The sequence below is a fragment of the Schistosoma haematobium genome, chromosome 1 (assembly GCF_000699445.3).
Source record: "Schistosoma haematobium chromosome 1, whole genome shotgun sequence".
Classification (NCBI taxonomy): domain Eukaryota; kingdom Metazoa; phylum Platyhelminthes; class Trematoda; order Strigeidida; family Schistosomatidae; genus Schistosoma; species Schistosoma haematobium.
In genome coordinates this window covers 63,494,184-63,513,891 of record NC_067196.1, presented here as the reverse complement: position 1 = coordinate 63,513,891, position 19,708 = coordinate 63,494,184, and the positions used below count along the sequence as shown (strand labels likewise).

Below are 19,708 nucleotides of genomic sequence, written 5' to 3'. Positions count from 1 at the left end.
GAGATTTCAAACACGATTGACAGCTTTATGTGAAAGTGTCCTTTTATTTTCTCGCTAACTTTACCTTTATTTGACCATACTATTGATCAACACTTCATTGTCAGCGCAACCGTTTTAACCATATGTAGCCTCCCTCACTTATCCCAGGTTCATTTTCGTGAATGTATCGGGAACATAAGACTAGAGTGGAGTCCGGTTACAAATCTAACAGAGATGGCTTCAGTTTACTGGGAATGTATAGAAACATAATGGCAATGAACGACTTGCAGCACCGTCCTTTAACAAAATAATTAAATAGGAAAACTAAGTAGACACGAAGAGTTTAAGTATTCAAAAAATATTTTTAAAGTTGATAATATACAACAAAATTAATCCCGTTTATTATATTTTGGTAATTTTACTCTGAGTGTACGTTTCGAAACGGACCAGTGGAGCGAAATCTCAAAAAGTTATTAATTGACTAAACAAGCGTTAACAAAGCACCGATCTGGTCACAAAGGCATGTAACCACACTGGGTAGCATCCGTCTAGGTTGTTTAAAACCATGGACGCAACGCCGACAGACAAAAAAACTGTTGAGACTGATCAAGGCAGAACTTGACGGCGAACAGATATAATTATGAAATATGTAATGTTCATCGTAGGATGTAGAACAAAAGTGTTTCGACCATCCTTATCACGTTTCATATTACAGTAAATTTTCTAGCAGCCGATTTTTAAAAAACAAATCATTCCAAAAAGGAGATTGAAATTCATGCAAAACGATCTGAATGATAATTGAAAACCTCATGATACAAAAAGCAGCTGTACAGTTTAACAGTCGTAATCTGTTGAGTGGACTGTAAAAGGCAATGATCACTTCAGCGTTCATAAGGAAATTAAGTCAGTACAAACTAGTCTTGGATTGTCGTAACAACTTTATGTATGAAAATTTTATGAATGATTTACCAAAAGTGAGATAAAAAACATTTCTGCGGGACGGACAAACACTGTACTACGACGTAATAAAATCATTCGAATCCTTATACATATGCAATTATTTATGGCGCGTTTGAGTTTAATACACAAATGAATAAAGTAGTTTGTATCAAAAACTTTTTCTTAGTAAGACGTTACACACATACAATTCTAATCATAAAAGGTTTGTCAATTCCACAACTTATTTTAAATTACTATGTCCGATTTGTGCAGTGGGATTTATAGGTAACGATCAGTTTTATGACTACGGAATGCTAATTGATAGAGATAAGATTGTAACTCACACTACTATCTCCGTCCAGACGACGCAAATAAAGATAAATTCCAAACACGTCACAAACAATATAACTTCATAAATTGCGTAGCTACTTTTTCTTAACAATCGATAAGCCTAGCACAAATAGTTAAAATATTTTTATTGAAGTGACGTTACTTTTTTTATTCAAGCCTACTAATACTATAAATTGATCACAACTTTTAAAAGATTCCCGGATTAGGTTAGAATATTACAGGGCAATTGAAATCTACGTTTAAATAAGTACGAACTAGTGAACCTGGATGATTGCACGTCGGTGGGTGTGAAAGTGAAATTAAGATGTGTAACAGTAAAACACAAGTTATAAATGGTCAAACATTTATTTACTTAGCATAAAAAACGATGAGAGATGTACAGATCATAGTATTTCACAACAATCATAGGAACATGGATGATAAATCTGATAAAATAGAAGTATATAATATTTAATAAGTAAAACAGGTCAATAACTGATGTATTTTAGAAAAAATAAGGATATACAGATGCACAGAAATGTCAGCTGTATGAAGTGAGAATCTAGTTCAGTACCAATGTATTGTCCTAAAAAAATCAATAAAGTAAATAAATGTGGGTATATATGAAACAAATGTAACTAATAATTCAGTAACATAATAATAATGATAATAGTAATAAAGATAGACGGTCAGCCGTTCTAGCGAAGGCTATGAGTAGTGCAATCTGTAGAATGAAATTAGCACCTGAACTAAATGTACAATCAGCTCAGATATTTCAGTTTGCTCCACACACAGCCTCCGCTAAATGAACAGCAAATTGAAACAAAGTTACATCAAATTGAAATCGCAATCCATCAAAACTAGAAATTATACTACTTAGTATAGTCATAAAAGACGTACAATAAACCAAGCAACAAGTGGCTCACATTTATACTGTATGAACGATAACTTTCCGACTGGCATCATACACAAAATGGTGTGACTTAAAAAGGTCACTTTGCAAGAATGCACGAACAGAACTGATGTTTATCTGCTTGGCTCGCTCAGCGAATTCTCGTTCAGTGACTTCGATGCGCCACTCTTGACTCCCAGCATGTCGAACACGTTCGAAAGCTAACCGATCTTGGACTAACTGTTTAAGCAAGAACAATAACAATTCTTGGTTGTCGCGACGATAGCTCAAAAATCGCGAGAAAGTCTGGAAATAAAAAAAGATTAGTAAACCAATGAATTGAAAAACCAAAGCACCCCTTGAGTAAATAGCACGTAAAAATAAAAACAAGACAAGAATTTATACTGCTTAACACTAATAACGTTGAAAGAGTGTAGAATGGCCAACACCGAATGAAATGAGTAATTAGTACCAGTTGCTATAGAGACAGGAATGACACAAGAGTTTAATGACTATCTGGAAATCAAATTTATTTGTAGTGTTTATATGCTGATAAAATGGAGGTAGTAAATTGAAAAGGTGTTTACTTCAACCAATTGACAAAAAAAATTTGGAATACCAACCTGTCGCATTGACTTCATGACACTGAATTTTTGAGTAGACACAAATGACTCTAGCATGACACGGAGAGCCATATTAACATCATCGTCATTAACGAATTCCCGCAAATGCAAACGAGCGTGTGCTTCAGACAAACGGATTACCGATTCGATGTGTCGGACAGTTATTGGTAAGCTCCCAGTTACCTATAAGATTAACAAATGATATTAGGTGATCACAAAGAATAAATGAAGAACTCAGAATCGCAAACGATGAATGAGAAAAAAAAGAATGAATAACATGACTAATAAAACAGACTAACCATGGATTCCCGTCTTAGATCAGCGTAAGCTGCAGCAACCTTGTCCTGATCCATTTGGTTTAGCTTAGGATGAATACGGTCTTTTGCATAAAGAATGTATTTCTTTAACAATTCCTGAAGTTAAATTAAAACAGAACATTATCTAGTACGATTCTAAGTGACGTGAACGAAATGTATTGAATTAGAAAACATGGTTGGTGTTTTTAAATGCTAAGAATAAATGTTAATAATTAAAAACCTCAGCCATTTTTATATACATTAACAACATACAAACAAAACAAATGAATATCACTATTTATGTCATTACATATATGGAACTAAACAAAACTAATTAAAACACTAACACCAATGAAATACTAGCTGACCTTGCAAATCGGGGTTTATTTAGCAAAGGCTGGACTATAAATAAGAATAAATTATCGTAATTTATTTAAGACTTTAAGTGGTTGGTTATTTCCAACTCAATTTGGCAAAACGATGACAAAATGTCAAGCAAAAACAGAGTAACAAATAAAGATGTTGACTACAATTATATTTAACCATGGAAACAAACAAACAAAACAGTGCGTAATGAAATGCGTCAAGAAATTAACAAAGTATTTAAGCGAATGAATCCTTTGGAATGACTTTGTCGTAAAAAACTATGCAAAATTTAGGTGGCCGAATTTTTAGGAATCTGAAGAAATATTTTCCTCATCGACTAACGAACACAACTAAATCCGTCCAGCTTTTAAAGTGATGCGACAAGTAATTTAGATTCAACGAGTGATAACGCAAAGTTGCCTTATTTACCTTAATCTCAAAAGAAAAATATATGCATATCGTATACACATAAATTCACCGTTATAAACCCAAATTAGTCCGTTCAGAAAGAACCATATGGTTAATAATGCGAAACTACTGGTCGGGTTTCTGCATCACTAAATATCGTTAAACAAATGTTGAAATTACGAAAACTAACTTGACTCGTGCTTTTAAAGAGCACTTAATTGAGGAAGCAAAATCCATATATTTTGTAGATGGTGGGGTAAAACAGAATAATAAAACCTTTTACAAAATGGAACAGTCATAGGTAGATAACATCCCATTAAACCACAGCTATAAAATACCGAGTTCCCATAAAAATATACTACAGTTTATTAAACCAAACTTGGGTCAAGATGTATAATATATACGACCAGAAATTTATATGGCAACTGCAATTTATGGTTAAGAAATAGGGAAACAGGTATGATTCGTTACCGAGGTAGCATTTAAAGGAAGGTAACTGGGTGTTAAGACTCAAAGTATTATGAAACTGCTGCACATAATTCTGAATAACCGAAGCTTAATTTCCTTATATTTTAATGGAAACAAATTACAACAAATCTTAAGCACTATTTGGCATTAGTTTTTTCTGTCGACAGAATATCTGCTAAAGACAAGCAATTCATATAAGGCTTGATACAGAATATGACTTCATCAATATGAATAAAGCTTGTGTTGAAAACATTAGACAATTTGAGTGGGAACAATATAAACGAACGTCGATCCAGAAATTCAAATGACATACACTTATGTTGCTTCAATATTAATATTAAAGTTTCACATAATGACTATTTACTGTCGAAAGATAATCGCAAATTTTGATGTGACCTGTATGAATCCTTCACATTGAAAAGGCGTGACATTTTGCTTATTGTCTGTAATGTAATTGGTGTTGCAAACATACAACACAAAATAACATAGCTCAGAGCATACTTGATTGATACGGCATCGAAAATATATAATATAGATTGAGAAATTGAATAATATATCGCCAAAAATAAATTGAGAAAGAATATATATAAATCGCGATTCTGACTGAATGTGAGTAGTTTGATCAATCCAGAACACTAATAAAGTAAGTTGCTACACAAAGCTATGTTTATTGTGCAAACAATTAAATTAATAGGACAATTTAAAATAAAGATGGATACTCTTCTTCATTGTAAAAGAAAGCATCATTCCCAAGTTCCACGTTATTGCATTTGATATGATATTTCAAACGGTGGGTTTCTGGCTAGACATATGCATCTAACTGAGAAACTAATATGTTTTACTCTTGAAATAAAATTCCTAAATGATAAGTAAGTATTTGTATTAGTATATAGTGTAAATGTCCGAAGGATGGGAGATCATTTGATGAGGCAGTAAACCAACTGAGGTGGTTGTGACATGTGTTACGTATGCTCAACCACACTTTTATCCATTTATGCCAATGAGGTATGGCAACATGAACGGATGCACCTGCGCCAATGCGAACGGATTGGATGACGTCAGTCAGAAGAACGATGAAACCTTCACCACAAAACCATCTAGCACAGACAATAAAACTCTAACAAAAAATATTTGGACCCATATCATTCAAAGTTTCTAACAATCGGTTACGATAATTACGAGGACCCCAACCAAGCAGTCTATACCTTTTAACATGAATAAGTCCATATTCCAGTGGCTTCATGGACAGATGTCATGTTTTGGTTTGGGCGCCTCTAGCTTTCTTTCAGCCTACTCTTATAACAGAAAACATTCCCCGTTGAGGAAGGTGGTGGTTGGGCATACTTAATACATGTCACAATCATCTTAGTTGAAGATTCACTGCCTCATCAATCAATTTCGCATCTCTAATTAGCTCTCTACTCCGAACCCAGGCATCGCTAACTTGGAGGTCCCGTTACACAAGCAATGTTTCGAAGACACCGATCATCGAATACCAGAAACCTGCGAATATTCTCTATTCTTAGTGGGGATTTTTTACATCCATAAAATAGGACGGAGACAACTGACGCACAGCAAACTCGCCCTTCGGTCAAGTGGCCCCTAAATGCCCTTTTATGGTCGAAAGTGGTGAGAGTCGCTTCTTTTTCTCGAAATGCTCTCACATGGCCACGCATAAACAGCCATTGATAGGGATGTTTTACTCACTGCCTCCATGCTGCGGGGATGTTGTTCACGAAATTGAGGACGAAAAGTGGATGTCCAGCGCTTTAACCGGGTTGATCGATAAGAAGGACCCATCTAGGGGAGTTGGAAAACCCTGATTCCAAACCAATGGTGTTCATGGGCTCCAGTATCCTGAAGGAACAAATGGTGTATGAACCTATTGTTGGTCACCGGCTGATGAGATTTGTGTGGCGCATATTTATTTGGTGCCTCCTTGTACCAATATCTATATGTTAAAATAAATAAACAAATGGGCTCCAGAATCATAAAAAGACAATTGGTATATTAACCTACTGTTGGTCACTGGTTACCATTTTCTTACGCTGCTCTACTGCCTTGTTGATCAGACCTCTAGGTCAAAGAGTCGCTTCCTAAGAAAACCACCTGCTACGGTTTAGGCGGCCAAGCAGTGTCCCAGCCCCTACAATAATCGAATGATTTATGTGGCGCATATATATTTAGTGCCTCTTTGTGCTAATGTTTGTGTTAAAATAAATTAAAACATAAATATTGGTTAAGGAACGGATATCTTGCTTATGCCAAAAGTGACGCAAGTTGGTAAAAGCCAACCAAATTTATGAATTTGTGCCAAGATTTTTTAAGACACTAGACTATCAAGACTGATGAAGCATCCCAGATACGTGGAACGATCAATGCGTCCAACTACCCCACTCATCTTTATATCTTTCGGGATAGTAAGTATGGAGTGGCAACAACACAGATAAATAGAGTCAGTAAATCATCAAAAACTCCATGTAACAGAATATGAACGATAGTTATTACGAAAGGCAAACAATGAGAAGCAAAGAGTACAACCTTAGAGTTGGACGGATTTTTATGAACCAACTATAATTCTACACAGCATTATACGTTACTGCAGATGATGACAGGTCATGCGTGACAAATTATTCAGAAAATTATGTTTACATAGTGTGTAAGAATCACTGAAATTAAAGTATATATATACGAATTGAGAACTAATTACCTGATCTAGTGGTTGGATGTCTGCATAAGATCCACTTCGGGGAACACCACGTTCTGCTAATTGGTCATTCAGAGCAACACGCTCCTCCAGCGTCATATTAGGATGGTGACGCATATGACTTCCAACAACAAAGCGTGCAAGCATTTCATCCTGTCGATATATTACAATCAAATTTCGAAGCATTCAGCATTATTTATTACCAAAACTAAAACAGCAAACTCGTTTAAGCCATGAATATAAAATAAATCGCGGCGAAATCCATTAATATAAATGAGCATATTACAGCCCTCACACAAATCAATTGAGATTTGTGTGGCGAATATGTATCTGGTGACTCCTTGTACCAGTATTTGTGTTCAAATAAAATAAAGTAACTTTACATATATATATATATATATATATATATATATATATATATATATATGATTGATGGATGCACAGAATAGGTTTCAAATGTCGCAACGACACGGAGGACCCAGTTAAGGGAGTTGGAAAACCTGGTTCCAAACCAATGATGCACATGAGCTCCAGGAGCCTGAGAGAACAAGTGGCGTATGAGCCTATTGTTGGTCACGAGATAAGATGGGACTGCACCCCCTAACGTTGCTCTACTGTCTTGTGGATTAATCCTTGAGGTCAAAGGCTCCCGGCGTACCCCTTTAAGAAAATTACGTGCTTCCGTATGGGCACCCAGGAAGTATCACAGCCCTTACACATATCAAATGATGATTAATACTGGTGTCCCTTGTACCAATATCTGTGTGTTCAAGTAAATATATAAATAAAATTGAAAGCTATAATAATTACTCCATGAGCGATTAAAGCAAGTTTGGTCGACGTAAAATTTGATTAGTGTGTGTCGAGAATTTCGATCGCATTATTTACACGTATATTTGCACAAAGGTCAAACCATCCAATACAGGCAACATAACACATCCAAAAGAGAATTAGACGAATGTTTCCATCGCCGGGATATTGAACACAACTAGAACTACTAATTCAGTAAATAGCAGATAAGATCGATATTTTTCAGCATTAATAATCTGATAATTATCGAACAAAATAAACTGTGAACGGTTGCATAAACACTCATAAGAATTGTTTAGTAAATATTTCTGTTGTAAACTTGAATCTAACGTGTGAAAAATGTACTACTGAAATCCCTTATAAGTAGCATAGAACGAAACGGTGCCGTTTACATCACGTAAGTATGTACAAACTAGGGCAAGATGTTTCAAAACATGGATGTGCCTGGAATGGGGTTCTGATTGTCCCTTTCATCCAAAGAAAACCAAACTTCACACTCCTCCATTATAATGTCACCAAAGTGAAAGATCAATGAATTCTTCCAAACCAACGAATGGAAGATTTGTAAGACAGAAGTTACCTAGTAAAAGTAACCTAACTAATTGTTAACTCCAAGATAATAAGTATTTTTGCAAACCTAAGCACTGTGGTTATTTTACTTTTTGTGAACAGCTATTGCCCAGTTATAATCAATAGAGGACTTATTACTTTAATCATGCGGTAAGACATTGCAGAAGTATTAATCATGAACTTTGTACACAATGAACCAACATTCACTTTCGTAAAAATTAGAGAAATAGATGGAATCTTAATACCAGTAGCTAACTTGGGATATTAACCTGCACACATGTAAAATATAAAAAATCGGACGTTTGATTTTTTCATATAGGCCAAAAAACACATTAAACACTTAATCGTTTAATTATAATACTAAATGTTCTAAAGGTATCTAAGGAACAGTGTCATTATTCACCTGAACAGGATCTACTGCATCACGAACAACACAAAGAACATCAAAACGACTCAAAATTGGTTCGCTGAGATCGACATTGTCGGAAAATGTCATGCTCGGGTCATAACGACCACCGATAGGATTAGCAGCAGCAACAATAGTACATCTTGCTTGCAGGCTTGTAACAATACCTGCCTTACTTATTGAGATGCTCTGTTGCTCCATGGCTTCGTGTATAGATGTTCGGTCCTGGTCATTCATCTGTAAAAGGAAACAGAAATCAACAAACAGTAGACTTACTAACTTGACACCAAAAAACACTTAACATAATACATGACTAAGATTCAAGTTACGGAAACTGAAAAGAAAAAGCATAGTATAAATTCGAGAACTATAAATACCGATGACTACAGTTCAAACAGAAACGCGGTAACTAAAGGTTACGAATGCAATATGAAAAAAACATCCCAATAACTATCGGTTTTCATTCTGAGCTATGTGTGACAACTCAAGCTACTAGAATGCATGACTTCTACGATTCCAACAGAATGTGTATCAAGAATTAATAAATCTTGAAACAACTATTCTTTATTTCGCGACAGCATGTCTTAAGCTGATCACTTTACCTTTTACACCCAGTTCCACAGTTTGTAAGTGATGTAAACTATAGGGGACGGGAATTGGAAGCAGACGTCAAAAGGATGAGTAGCGACTGGAAGTCAGTCAGCTACGACGTAGGACCAGGTACACATATGCATTGGTCCATGTTGCCACATCTCATTAGCACAACAAGATGAACACCAAATTCATAGAAGTAATTACTTCAATGGTAGCAATACATAAAAAGCATTGCATATAAGGAAATGATACGGGGAAAGAGAATTCGTCCGCAGAAACAAAGGTATAAAGTGATTTAAACCTCACAGTTTAAGGGAAGACAAAAGAGTGTATACAATCACGCCATTCTGATCGATTCTAAGCGATGTCACACAGAATCTCCAACCATTGGTTACGATAGTCACGTGGACTCCAACCAAGTAGTCTGTATCTACCAACATGGCTCAGACCAGAAGTTAGTAACTTCAAGCACTGATGCCACGTTTTGGTTTGGTCGCCCCTAATTTTCTTCCATCCGTCTTCAACACTAGTCAGCATTACGCGTCGTGGTAATCAGTGTTCAGGCATACGTAACACGTGGCCCAACCATCTCAGTCAACGAAAAGACGAACTGCTGTGCAGCATACTCGCCCCTTAATTGATAGACAGGTATCTCGCCTTCGCCATAGATGACGTAAGTTTTCAAAACGAGTTTCCTGAATCCGTGCTGAGATTTCGTCAGACAGCAACCCATTACGGCTGACCAGACTTCCAAGATAAGTGAAGTTATCGATGCGTTCGACTACTTCACTCCCTATCCTTAGTTTAGGTGTTGACGCAGACCAGTAATGAAGCAATGAATTGCATTTAGAGGGGGAGAAACGAATCCCAAACATCCCGACATTGTTGCTAAGTGCTACCAAAAGACTGCAGTTTATCAGCGTCTTTACCAAACAGAACTATATCATATGTGTATTCTGAATTGTTAAGTGAATCTTCGTGTCATATTTTTCCCAGATCGTCTCACTTACACTTGACTACATAATTACAGTTTCTTTTATTAGTCTGAAAAGCTATCTTGTGTTACCAACAGACACTGCCTTTTTCATCTCATTTGCTTTCATTGCGCACCACTGCTCACGGTTGCTCCTTAGACTTTTGGTTGACCTAGATCTGATTTGTTTTTGTTCTCCATCGTGTTCACAGTCTGATGGGATGACTTTACGAGAATCCATTAGTGCAATAAACTTAGAAGAAATCCATTGGTTTTTCGTAACCCCTCAATTCAAATGATCAATAAATGTCTCTGCTGTTTGTATATTTTTCCAAGCAACATCTGGGTTCTCAGAACTACCTAAGTGTGACGCCAGTTGTTCCTGGAATCTAGTTTCGGCTTTCTCACCACTTAGTTCAACTTCAATGGATCTTCTTAGTGTGGTTTTTCTGCATCCAGTCAGGTGCAGGCAAATGCGTGCTCGTATTAGAACATGATCAGAGTATAAGCATGCAGTCCATAACGATCGGCAGTCTCCTGTCGAGCCCCTCCAACGATGACTGATGGCAATATGGTCTATTCGAGTCCATTTTACTCTGGTGCAGGGGGTCGTCATGTTAGGCGATGCCTCTCATGCTTAAAATTAGTGCTTGCTAAAGATAAACGATTGTTTGAGCACAGTTGCAGCAGACGTTCACCATTATCTGTTCGGTGAGCAGGAATACTAAAATATTCACGTAAATGTCTTCCTGCTTGGTTTAAGCTACCTACATGAGCATTAAAGTTACCTGCTACGAGCAGTATATCTGAGTCTAGCTTCTTGAAGTTCAGAAAGCTTACTGTAAAATTCATCTTTCACTTCACTGGGCTGCAATCAGTATGAGCGTAGGCAGAAACGACGAACGGGCAACGACGTGCGTCCCTCTGCTTCCGAGTTTTTACGGAGCCGTTTAGCCGAACAGCACATAGTCAACTGTTAACAGGGATCCATTCCAATAGTACTTGTTCTGCCCTCGTACTTGGTACTATGCCTACACTTGCCAGTTCACGAGAACTGGCCATCGGGTCGCCAGATACACGAAGGGTGCATCTCATCAGCTCTCCGTTTTGCCGAGGTGAGCTCAGCTGTATGACCATGCTAGGATCTTGTATGTGTGTTTCGGAGACACAACATACATCAATGGTACGGGATTCTAGGTTTTTAGCCAAGGAGGCCAGCTGGCTGATTCAACATAGTGTGTACTTTGAAGGCTCCAAAGTGTAGTTCGGAGCGAGCGTTCAGTAGACCTGGGACAGTGGTTCGTGCACTATAATCGTTGGCCATGGTGACATTTAAGGAGGGAGTTGAAAGTTGATGTAGGGAGAATAATAGGAATTGAAAAGGGAGATTGGTTATGAATACAATAATCCTCATTGCTGTTAAAGGTATCAGGGCGGTTTTCACCTCCCAGTTATCCACACCATGGAAGGGTTCTTCTAAAGGTACTTGAACAGGTAATCGGGTTAGAGGTGGTCTTAGTGACCCAAAAGCATGACTGCAGTGCCCAAGGGACAACTGCTTGAGAGCGGTCACACACGACCTTCGCGTAATCAATTTTTGTGTTAGCTCCGTACTTGTTAAGAGCTTACCGCCGGAGACGGATAACCGTGAAAAGGACTGCTCAGGACAGAGTCCGATGGAAAATGGTGGTGGGGGGCCTATGCCCCTCCACGGGGGGTGAAAGGTCTAAATAAGTAATGCGAGCCAAAAGTTCTCGTATTTTATACTTGCAACACCTAATATTATAACCACTACAACGTTAAAATACACTATCTCGGAATTTAGTATTGCTTATAATGTTGTCATCGAAGTCGATAACGAACGAATACAGGGTTGTCGAATAGTTAGTTCAGGTTTCTCAGCGCTACATTACTATGAATGAATGAAGACAAAAATTTCTGGTAACTTCTAAAACCAGCTCACTTTTAAATGCGCAAAGTACTTGGAATATAAAAGGCGACTGAAGACTAATGATACGGATAACCCCGAAAACACAGAAAATCGGTATGGTCTGCATTCTTTAATTTGAAATCAATCGTTGCTTGACCAACTTTTTAACCACCTAAGCCCTAATATGACATCAAACTGTTTCCACCAGTTACCCGAGACTATTGCTTCATTTGAATTCAGAATGACTTCTGACCGAAAGATTTCGTGCTTTTTTGAAGGCTTCCTGAATAATTTAGTCACAAGTCCTAAGCTCGCACGACTGCATCTTATGAACGAGTTTGTTGTGGTTTTCCAGTTGATGATAAACTCAGACTTAATCGCGTCCTGATCACAAAACGTTGGAAAGTAGACAGATATTCCCAAAAAAGATGTTTAATTCACCAATTTCTTCTGACTACTCTAAAAATAATGACTTAGAAGCAGATAAAAAATTTTTATTGAGAATCTAAAATACAATTGCTTTGAATCTGAAGTATAACAGAACACCGATACTACCAAGTACACAAGTAAATACTAATGGGACACTTTCTGAATCGACACAGAACAGACTCGAGGTTTGTGGTTCTCTAATAAACTATACAACAGTAGCTAGGCCTGCATACTGTTATTCTTCGGCCTCAAAATTTTCCCACAAACAAAGGAAAATACTTATAAAAACACCAGATCCATAATAAATTGAAAAAAATTTCATAATTCATATAAACAGGCAGTACAAGGACATTCACCTTATCGAATTCGTCAATTAAACACACACCACGATCTGCAAGAACAAGTGCACCAGCTTCCAAAGTCCACTCCCGACTCATTGGACTGCGAGTAACATACGCTGTTAGACCAACTGCACTTGCTCCCTGACCAGTTGTAAAAACACTCCTCGGAGCTAGCTGCTCAACACACTTAAGAAACTGTGACTTTGCAGTCCCCGGATCACCACAGAGAAGAACATTAATGTCACCTCGCACCTTGTGTTTTCCTCCTATAAGAATAATGAAAAAAATCTGTGAAAACAAAACACAATATGTGAATAACTGAGAATATTAATAATTTAATATCAACATCAGGCTAAGCCAAGTAACAGTAATAAAATCCCTGTAGACAAAATATGGATAGACATTTGAAGTAAATGCGTGTAAACACCATTTCCGTAGCAATATAAGGCAATGAAGGGATATTTCTAATACAAGGGTAACAAATTGTTACGCTAAATCAAAAGGTTTAGATTAATACATGACACTTATCTCGCTTGTGACTATAGCACTTAAAAACCGAAAATTCTCGAAAAATTAACCTTTAGCATAACATTAGGGCAACCGCGAATTCCAGTAAGCTCTTTGAAGAGCACCAGCTTAAGAGGCGATGATAATAAACCTGTCACCGAATTCGACAGAAAAACTGTGACCACGAAGTTCAAAATAAATTTAGCGAGAGTAAAAAAATTTACCCTTCTCAAATCAAGCTCTGAACTAAAGGTTGGAGCTTTTAATGTTCGAACCTTGTCAATATATAGGACCAGTAGAATTTTCCCATTTAGTATCTCAGTCCCGTCTACTACTTCCCGTGACCTTGCTGGTGTATGTAGACAGTGAAGTTCAAAAGTAGAAAAGGATCAGATAGACTGGATTCCAATAGACAGTCGCTTATGTGTTGTCCGAACAAGTGGAACAGTAAGAACTCGAAAAGACAGGGACACGCTGTCGCCTTTTCGCTTTCTCTGTCTATGCTCCGCCTGATTGTAGGTCGGATGAATTTTATAGAAAACTATCCAACCTTCGAAAAGCTAGACGCTCTGATTTTAAAATAGTGGCAGGTGATTTTAATTTTGAAGTGGGTAAACTAAACCAAACCGAAAGGCACAAAGGCGGATCTTACGGTGTTGTTGCTCAGCACACGGATAAGGGTGAGTCTTTTGCAATCACCATGATCAGATAACCAACTCTTTCTGGCAAATACTAACTTTAAACGTTGGGAAAAAATTGTATGACGCAAAGACCCCCACAACTGACTCAAACGGATCAACTCGTCATTAGCCATCGTTGGAGAGGATCAAATGAAGACCGTTACTCATTCTGGAGCACATGTTGAAACTCGGATCATGCTCAGTTTGTGCACGTATTTTTCTGCATCTTACTGGGCAAAGAGAGGCAACAGAAAGAAAAAACCCTAAAGTTCGACTCTATGTTTAAAAAGTCAAGAATATATTTCATGGACAAATAGAGAAGTAAAACAATAATAAAAGTGATGTTCAACCAGAGGTATCTTGCAAAAATATCCAAAAACAAGTACAGACAGCAGTGATATCCACCAGTAGCTCAAAGCAAAAGGTTAGGAAAAGTCAGTGGCTTCCAGCGGTGTCTACAGAACTGACAGGTACTCGGAAACTCATCTCGTCTGGCTCCGAACACGAAGGGGAGCGGAAGCAGTTTAAACGTGAGCCGACTAAGCGTACGTGATGATCGTGAGTAGCGAAAACAGAAGAGATAGGAGGCGGCGGCTATAGATAACTGTTCAGACTTCTCAAGGAAACGGATATTCAGAACCCTGCTGTTAGTGACTGTCTCGGAGAAAGACGGGACCATTATATACTCTCAATCCAGATTGCACCGATGTACAGCACACTTTAAAGGACACCTCAACTGGCCTTCAGACACATCTCAGTTACCCAATAACACCAAGCAACCTGGTGCGAGTCCTCCAACTCTTAGTGAAGTTGAAAAGGCTATGAGTAATCTAAGGCGAGGGAGAACAACAGAACCTGATGGATCAACTCGAAATTTTTAAGGACGGTGATCCAGTTCTAGCAGTTTAAGTAACCGGAGTATCAGCTAAAATCTGGGAACTGAACGCAATCCTATCTGACTGGCCTCGATCGCTGATCGTCTCCGTTCATAAGAAAAGAACAGAAATCAGTTCAATTAGTGTCTAAAATATTAGCCTCAGTAATGCTTGGACGTCTAACTAGAGTTCGTCGTGAGCGAACCAGGCTGGTTTCAGACCTAGACACGGATGTATGGACGAAATACTCACCCTTCAGTAGGTTCTGCAATATACTGGAGTTCCAAATAATTTAACAACAATGAAAACTTTTAGCTTTTAACGTACCAGGATTTTTAGGTTCACCGCCAAAAAGTGCCAGTGCAATGCCACGTTTAATATCTTCATGACCATACACACTTGGAGCTATGCTAGCAAAAATTCGATCACCAATCCTTTCATCACGTGAAAGTTTCAAGATCGCCCTTGTGTCCTCGTCAGTTAATGTCCCCACAGCGACCTGCATATATAAAACAAGACCGAAATCCACTCACCTTATCATCTTTACGAACAACGTTGTTTGCTAATATGACAGTTGCAAAGACTGGAAAACCGTGCTTAGTATTGAGTGATCCATCATAGCTATGTGTATATACCCCAGTTAACTCCTACAATTGGACTCATGATTGACTGAATTGAAACACGACTCACTATTTCATCCCCCGGTTTGCAGCTGTCAACCAGATCATCTAGAAGAATAGCGTCTTTGGACCTAGGAAGACGACCTGCTGGAACTTTGCCTGGGCTTTCTTGAAGAGTGATACGTTGATAATTTCTATAAACAGTCTGAAAAATAATTCAGAAATTAGATGTGGAAAGTCGTTATCATGAATGAAACAGGCAAACACGTTACTAGAATACATTCGGTATTTATAGTAATGACTAAGCTATGTATATGTTAGCAGTATTTACCACTGTTTTTTCTGTTTACCTCACAATTTCCTGGAGGATTGTTATTTGGTCTAGAATTTTGCGACAGAATGTTTAGAAAACTTAGGAAAAATCCCCTATTCAAATTTTCATCAAAAAAAACATGTCTTAGTCGAGGTGTCTGACGGAAGTTTTGGACAAATCAAATCACCTACTCCCAATTAGTCATCAATAAATTTGTACAAAAATTATTACAAGATGTCTTCTGTCAACGAAATACATCGTGACTGACAGATATAAGTGATCGGGACATGATACATTTTCGTTCAGATAAAAGTGCTAAGATTGTGACCATGGATCAAGAAAGTGATGCTCATTGTCTACTACATTCAGAGATGGAGGCACTTCCAATAAATAAACCGTTAAGAGACGACACATATCTACACCACAGATTTAAAGACTAAACTAGAGTAGAAATCATCCAGGAAGAAATCTTTGAACGCCTCAGAAGTGCTCATATTTACGCAACAAATCCACTGGTAAGATAAATCACTCAGGTCATTCAAGACAGACATAGGAATCATTTTACCTGAAATTATATCTTCAAGAGTCCAAACAATATGTGGAAAGTATGAAGTCAAGGAGTATACATGTTTCTTTTCATTCCAATAAGATTTGCACATAATTCGATACATGGAACAATGAAGAACTATAGTGTAGACCAATATTTGATATCATTTTAGTCAAATTGATGCTCGTAAGGTTATCACAAGAGGATTCAAGTCGCTAATATGAAGATGTCAGCTAACAAACTCGTTTCTAACAGCAAGCACTACCCAGTGGCGATCCACCCCCAGTAAAACCAAAATTTTTCGGTGACGTAGACACTGAAAACTCTTTAGCAAGGTCCCCAGTATATGAACTGCAGTTTTTATATGTTGTTGCTGGTCTTTCGACTATGTTATTTAGGAGTTTTCATTGTGTTGACCTGGCTTCTGGATACTTAGTCCATTTGGTTATATTAAACTCATATAACACACAGTGAACATAAGATTAAATCATACGAAAATGAGAGTAAAACAATTGGAAAAGTCGAAAAGTGATTACCTGTTCCATGCATAGTTCGAATGGACCACCTGACTGGCAGTCTGGACAGGTAGAAGGTTTGACCTCTGAGCCTGTTTGGTTTTGAACGAATGGGCCCAAAAGGCACCCACATTTCGTACAGTTGTAGCGGACTACACTCAACTGAGGCAGGACACCAGAACTACTTGTAACTACTCCACATGTTCGGATAAGTTGGTTAAGATGAAAATGACGAAGACATCGGAGGTCCTCAATGAGAGGAAGGTCGTTTATTCTGACATGGACTCGATTGGTGATTCTGTCGTAACGAGGGAACCGAGTCAATGTGACTTCACGAGCAGCCTAGTCGTATTAGAGCAGAAAGCTGACTTTACCTCGTCAAAAATCTCTAAGACATGTTGTGGGGCTTCTGGTAAAAAATATGCTAGGACTTGCTCCGCCGACGCCAGGTGTTGGTAATCAATATGCAGACTATGTTTGTTCTCTCTCGCCATTTGTACTATACGCTCAGCATATACGTTCCGATCGTTTTCGTCCAAAAACGTTCTGAGAAATGCTTTAAAACGGTTTTTGATTTCTTGACGAGTGACAGGTTGCTGGACCCATTCAACGACAGACATTCCCTTCATATCCTCCAAGTTTTCGATACTTTCCAGCACACCTTCAGGTTCTAAATCACCTTCATCACCTGCAGCTACTCTCTCCGCAATACGCCTGCGACGCGCAGGAATTATTTCTTCCTCCTCCTCACCGTACAAATCTGAGTACATAGCTAGCATAACTTATACTCTTACCGGCTATAAGATCACGCCTAAGTCCGCCAGCCGCAAGCAGACGCTCACGGTCCCGTCGTCTCATTTCACGTTCAGCTTCAGCGCGAGCATTCGGTGATAATTCCTCTAGGTCTTCATCGGGGTCTGCAAGACCTTCTGCCTCATAGACGTCAAGCTCCGGGATGGGACTGAGGTAATTGGACAGAGATTAGAAATTTACCGATAATCACGCTCCATATCGTCACCGAATAAATTCTCTCCGGATTCCTCTTCTTCATCAAGATTGTCATCACCCAGTATGGCGGCGGACTCATCCTCGAAAGCAGGTTCCTCTATATCCGGGCTTGCTGCACCTGAAAGCCCACCACCATGGCGACCTGATAAATCTGAGTTCTACTTCTGTCAAAGCACTTATCTCAAGCACTTACCGACATTTACAAAAATTCAAAAGTCGAGAACCGGGCGCCTGCAGGTTATTTCGACTACTTTAAATCCAACTGGATATTGAACTTGAGTGGAATCACTGGTCGCATGTAAGATATGCATTTTCGGGAAGACCACTAACTCCCGACATACGGAATTATGGGAAATTGACAAACTAAAAATTATCAGTCCTTGTCCATAATTTAGTACAGATAGTAGGTTTCTCTCAAGTTTACAAATAGTTGTGAGTGTTTTTGGACGGAATGAAAGCAGCTGTCGTTCAACGAGCTTCTGTGTCTGGTAGAAATGGTTCACAGACACATCAGGACGTTTGCGATATTCCAGAATATTACATGGCGACCCCTTAGCATTCTATATCTTGAGGGATATACATCTGGTGTTTTCAAGTTCAACTCATTTGAATTTGAAACTCAGTACTCAGAACTATTTGATTACTGTTCTCCTAAAAAGTTCCAAAGTGTTCTTGTCTATATGGACGTGTTGAACAATGAATTAAGAAAACTTTTAGAAGCACATGAGATAATGTTCAACAGAGATTCTCGTTATTATCTACCGAGGCGGCAAATAGATCCACAAAATAAATGGTTATGTAAGTCCTCGACATTGATACTGACATTATTTACTCTAATTGACACAACGTAACTGAAGACGTTAAGTCGAGCATCCATACCAGACCACGATCGTGTACGCTATGCTAAGCATTCTTCTCAACAATCATTCGGCTGAAATCACATGTTTGTGTATAAGGGATAAGTGGCCTTTATACAAAATCGACAACAGACACAAGGCAGACGCCAATCGCTGACAATATTCTAAGTGATCATATACACTGGGTAATTCATGGTCTGCTTGATGGTCGAATACCTCCTAAATCTATCATGATCTGAAACGAATTATTAAATTAGCGTCTCCAGTTAAGCTGCGTCCACAAAGTTAAACGGTGTAAGCATTAATGTCGAAGAATTACAGAAATATTTACGACACAATGTAAACGTTTATGCCATCTCTTAACGGTTTATTTATTGGAAGTGCCTCCATCTCTGAATGTAGTAGACAATAAGCATCACTTTCTTGATCCATGGTCACAATCTTAGCACTTTTATCTGAACGAAAATGTATCATGTCCCGATCACTTATATCTGTCAGTCACGATGTATTTCGTTGACAGAAGACATCTTGTAATAATTTTTGTACAAATTTATTGATGACTAATTGGGAGTAGGTGATTTGATTTGTCCAAAACTTCCGTCAGACACCTCGACTAAGACATGTTTTTTTGATGAAAATTTGAATAGGGGATTTTTCCTAAGTTTTCTAAACATTCTGTCGCAAAATTCTAGACCAAATAACAATCCTCCAGGAAATTGTGAGGT

At 38.1% G+C, this 19,708-nt stretch overlaps 1 protein-coding gene across 1 annotated transcript; it reads right to left on the bottom strand.

Annotated features, from left to right (window-relative positions):
* Positions 1-1,422: 1,422 nt before the first annotated feature.
* Positions 1,423-18,374, bottom strand: MCM2 (MCM DNA helicase complex subunit). The gene is made up of 15 exons (XM_035733634.2): positions 18,320-18,374; positions 18,112-18,284; positions 17,913-18,079; positions 17,493-17,878; positions 17,140-17,460; positions 15,814-15,948; positions 15,657-15,770; positions 15,451-15,622; positions 13,077-13,327; positions 8,792-9,031; positions 7,012-7,161; positions 3,063-3,176; positions 2,764-2,946; positions 2,175-2,446; positions 1,423-1,834 (listed from the first exon to the last, which is right to left on the bottom strand). Exons 1-14 carry the CDS (start codon positions 18,323-18,325, stop codon positions 2,177-2,179), a joined length of 2,682 nt encoding a protein of 893 aa, XP_035587756.1. The 5' UTR covers positions 18,326-18,374; the 3' UTR covers positions 1,423-1,834; positions 2,175-2,176.
* Positions 18,375-19,708: the final 1,334 nt, after the last annotated feature.

Excerpts from the sequence above, each read along its gene's own strand:
- MCM2 (XM_035733634.2), bottom strand. Across the intron at positions 18,080-18,111 it reads GATATGGAGCGTGATTATCG|TCCCATCCCGGAGCTTGACG; the intron begins GTAAATTTCTAA and ends CAATTACCTCAG. Across the intron at positions 9,032-13,076 it reads TAATTGACGAATTCGATAAG|ATGAATGACCAGGACCGAAC; the intron begins GTGAATGTCCTT and ends TTCCTTTTACAG.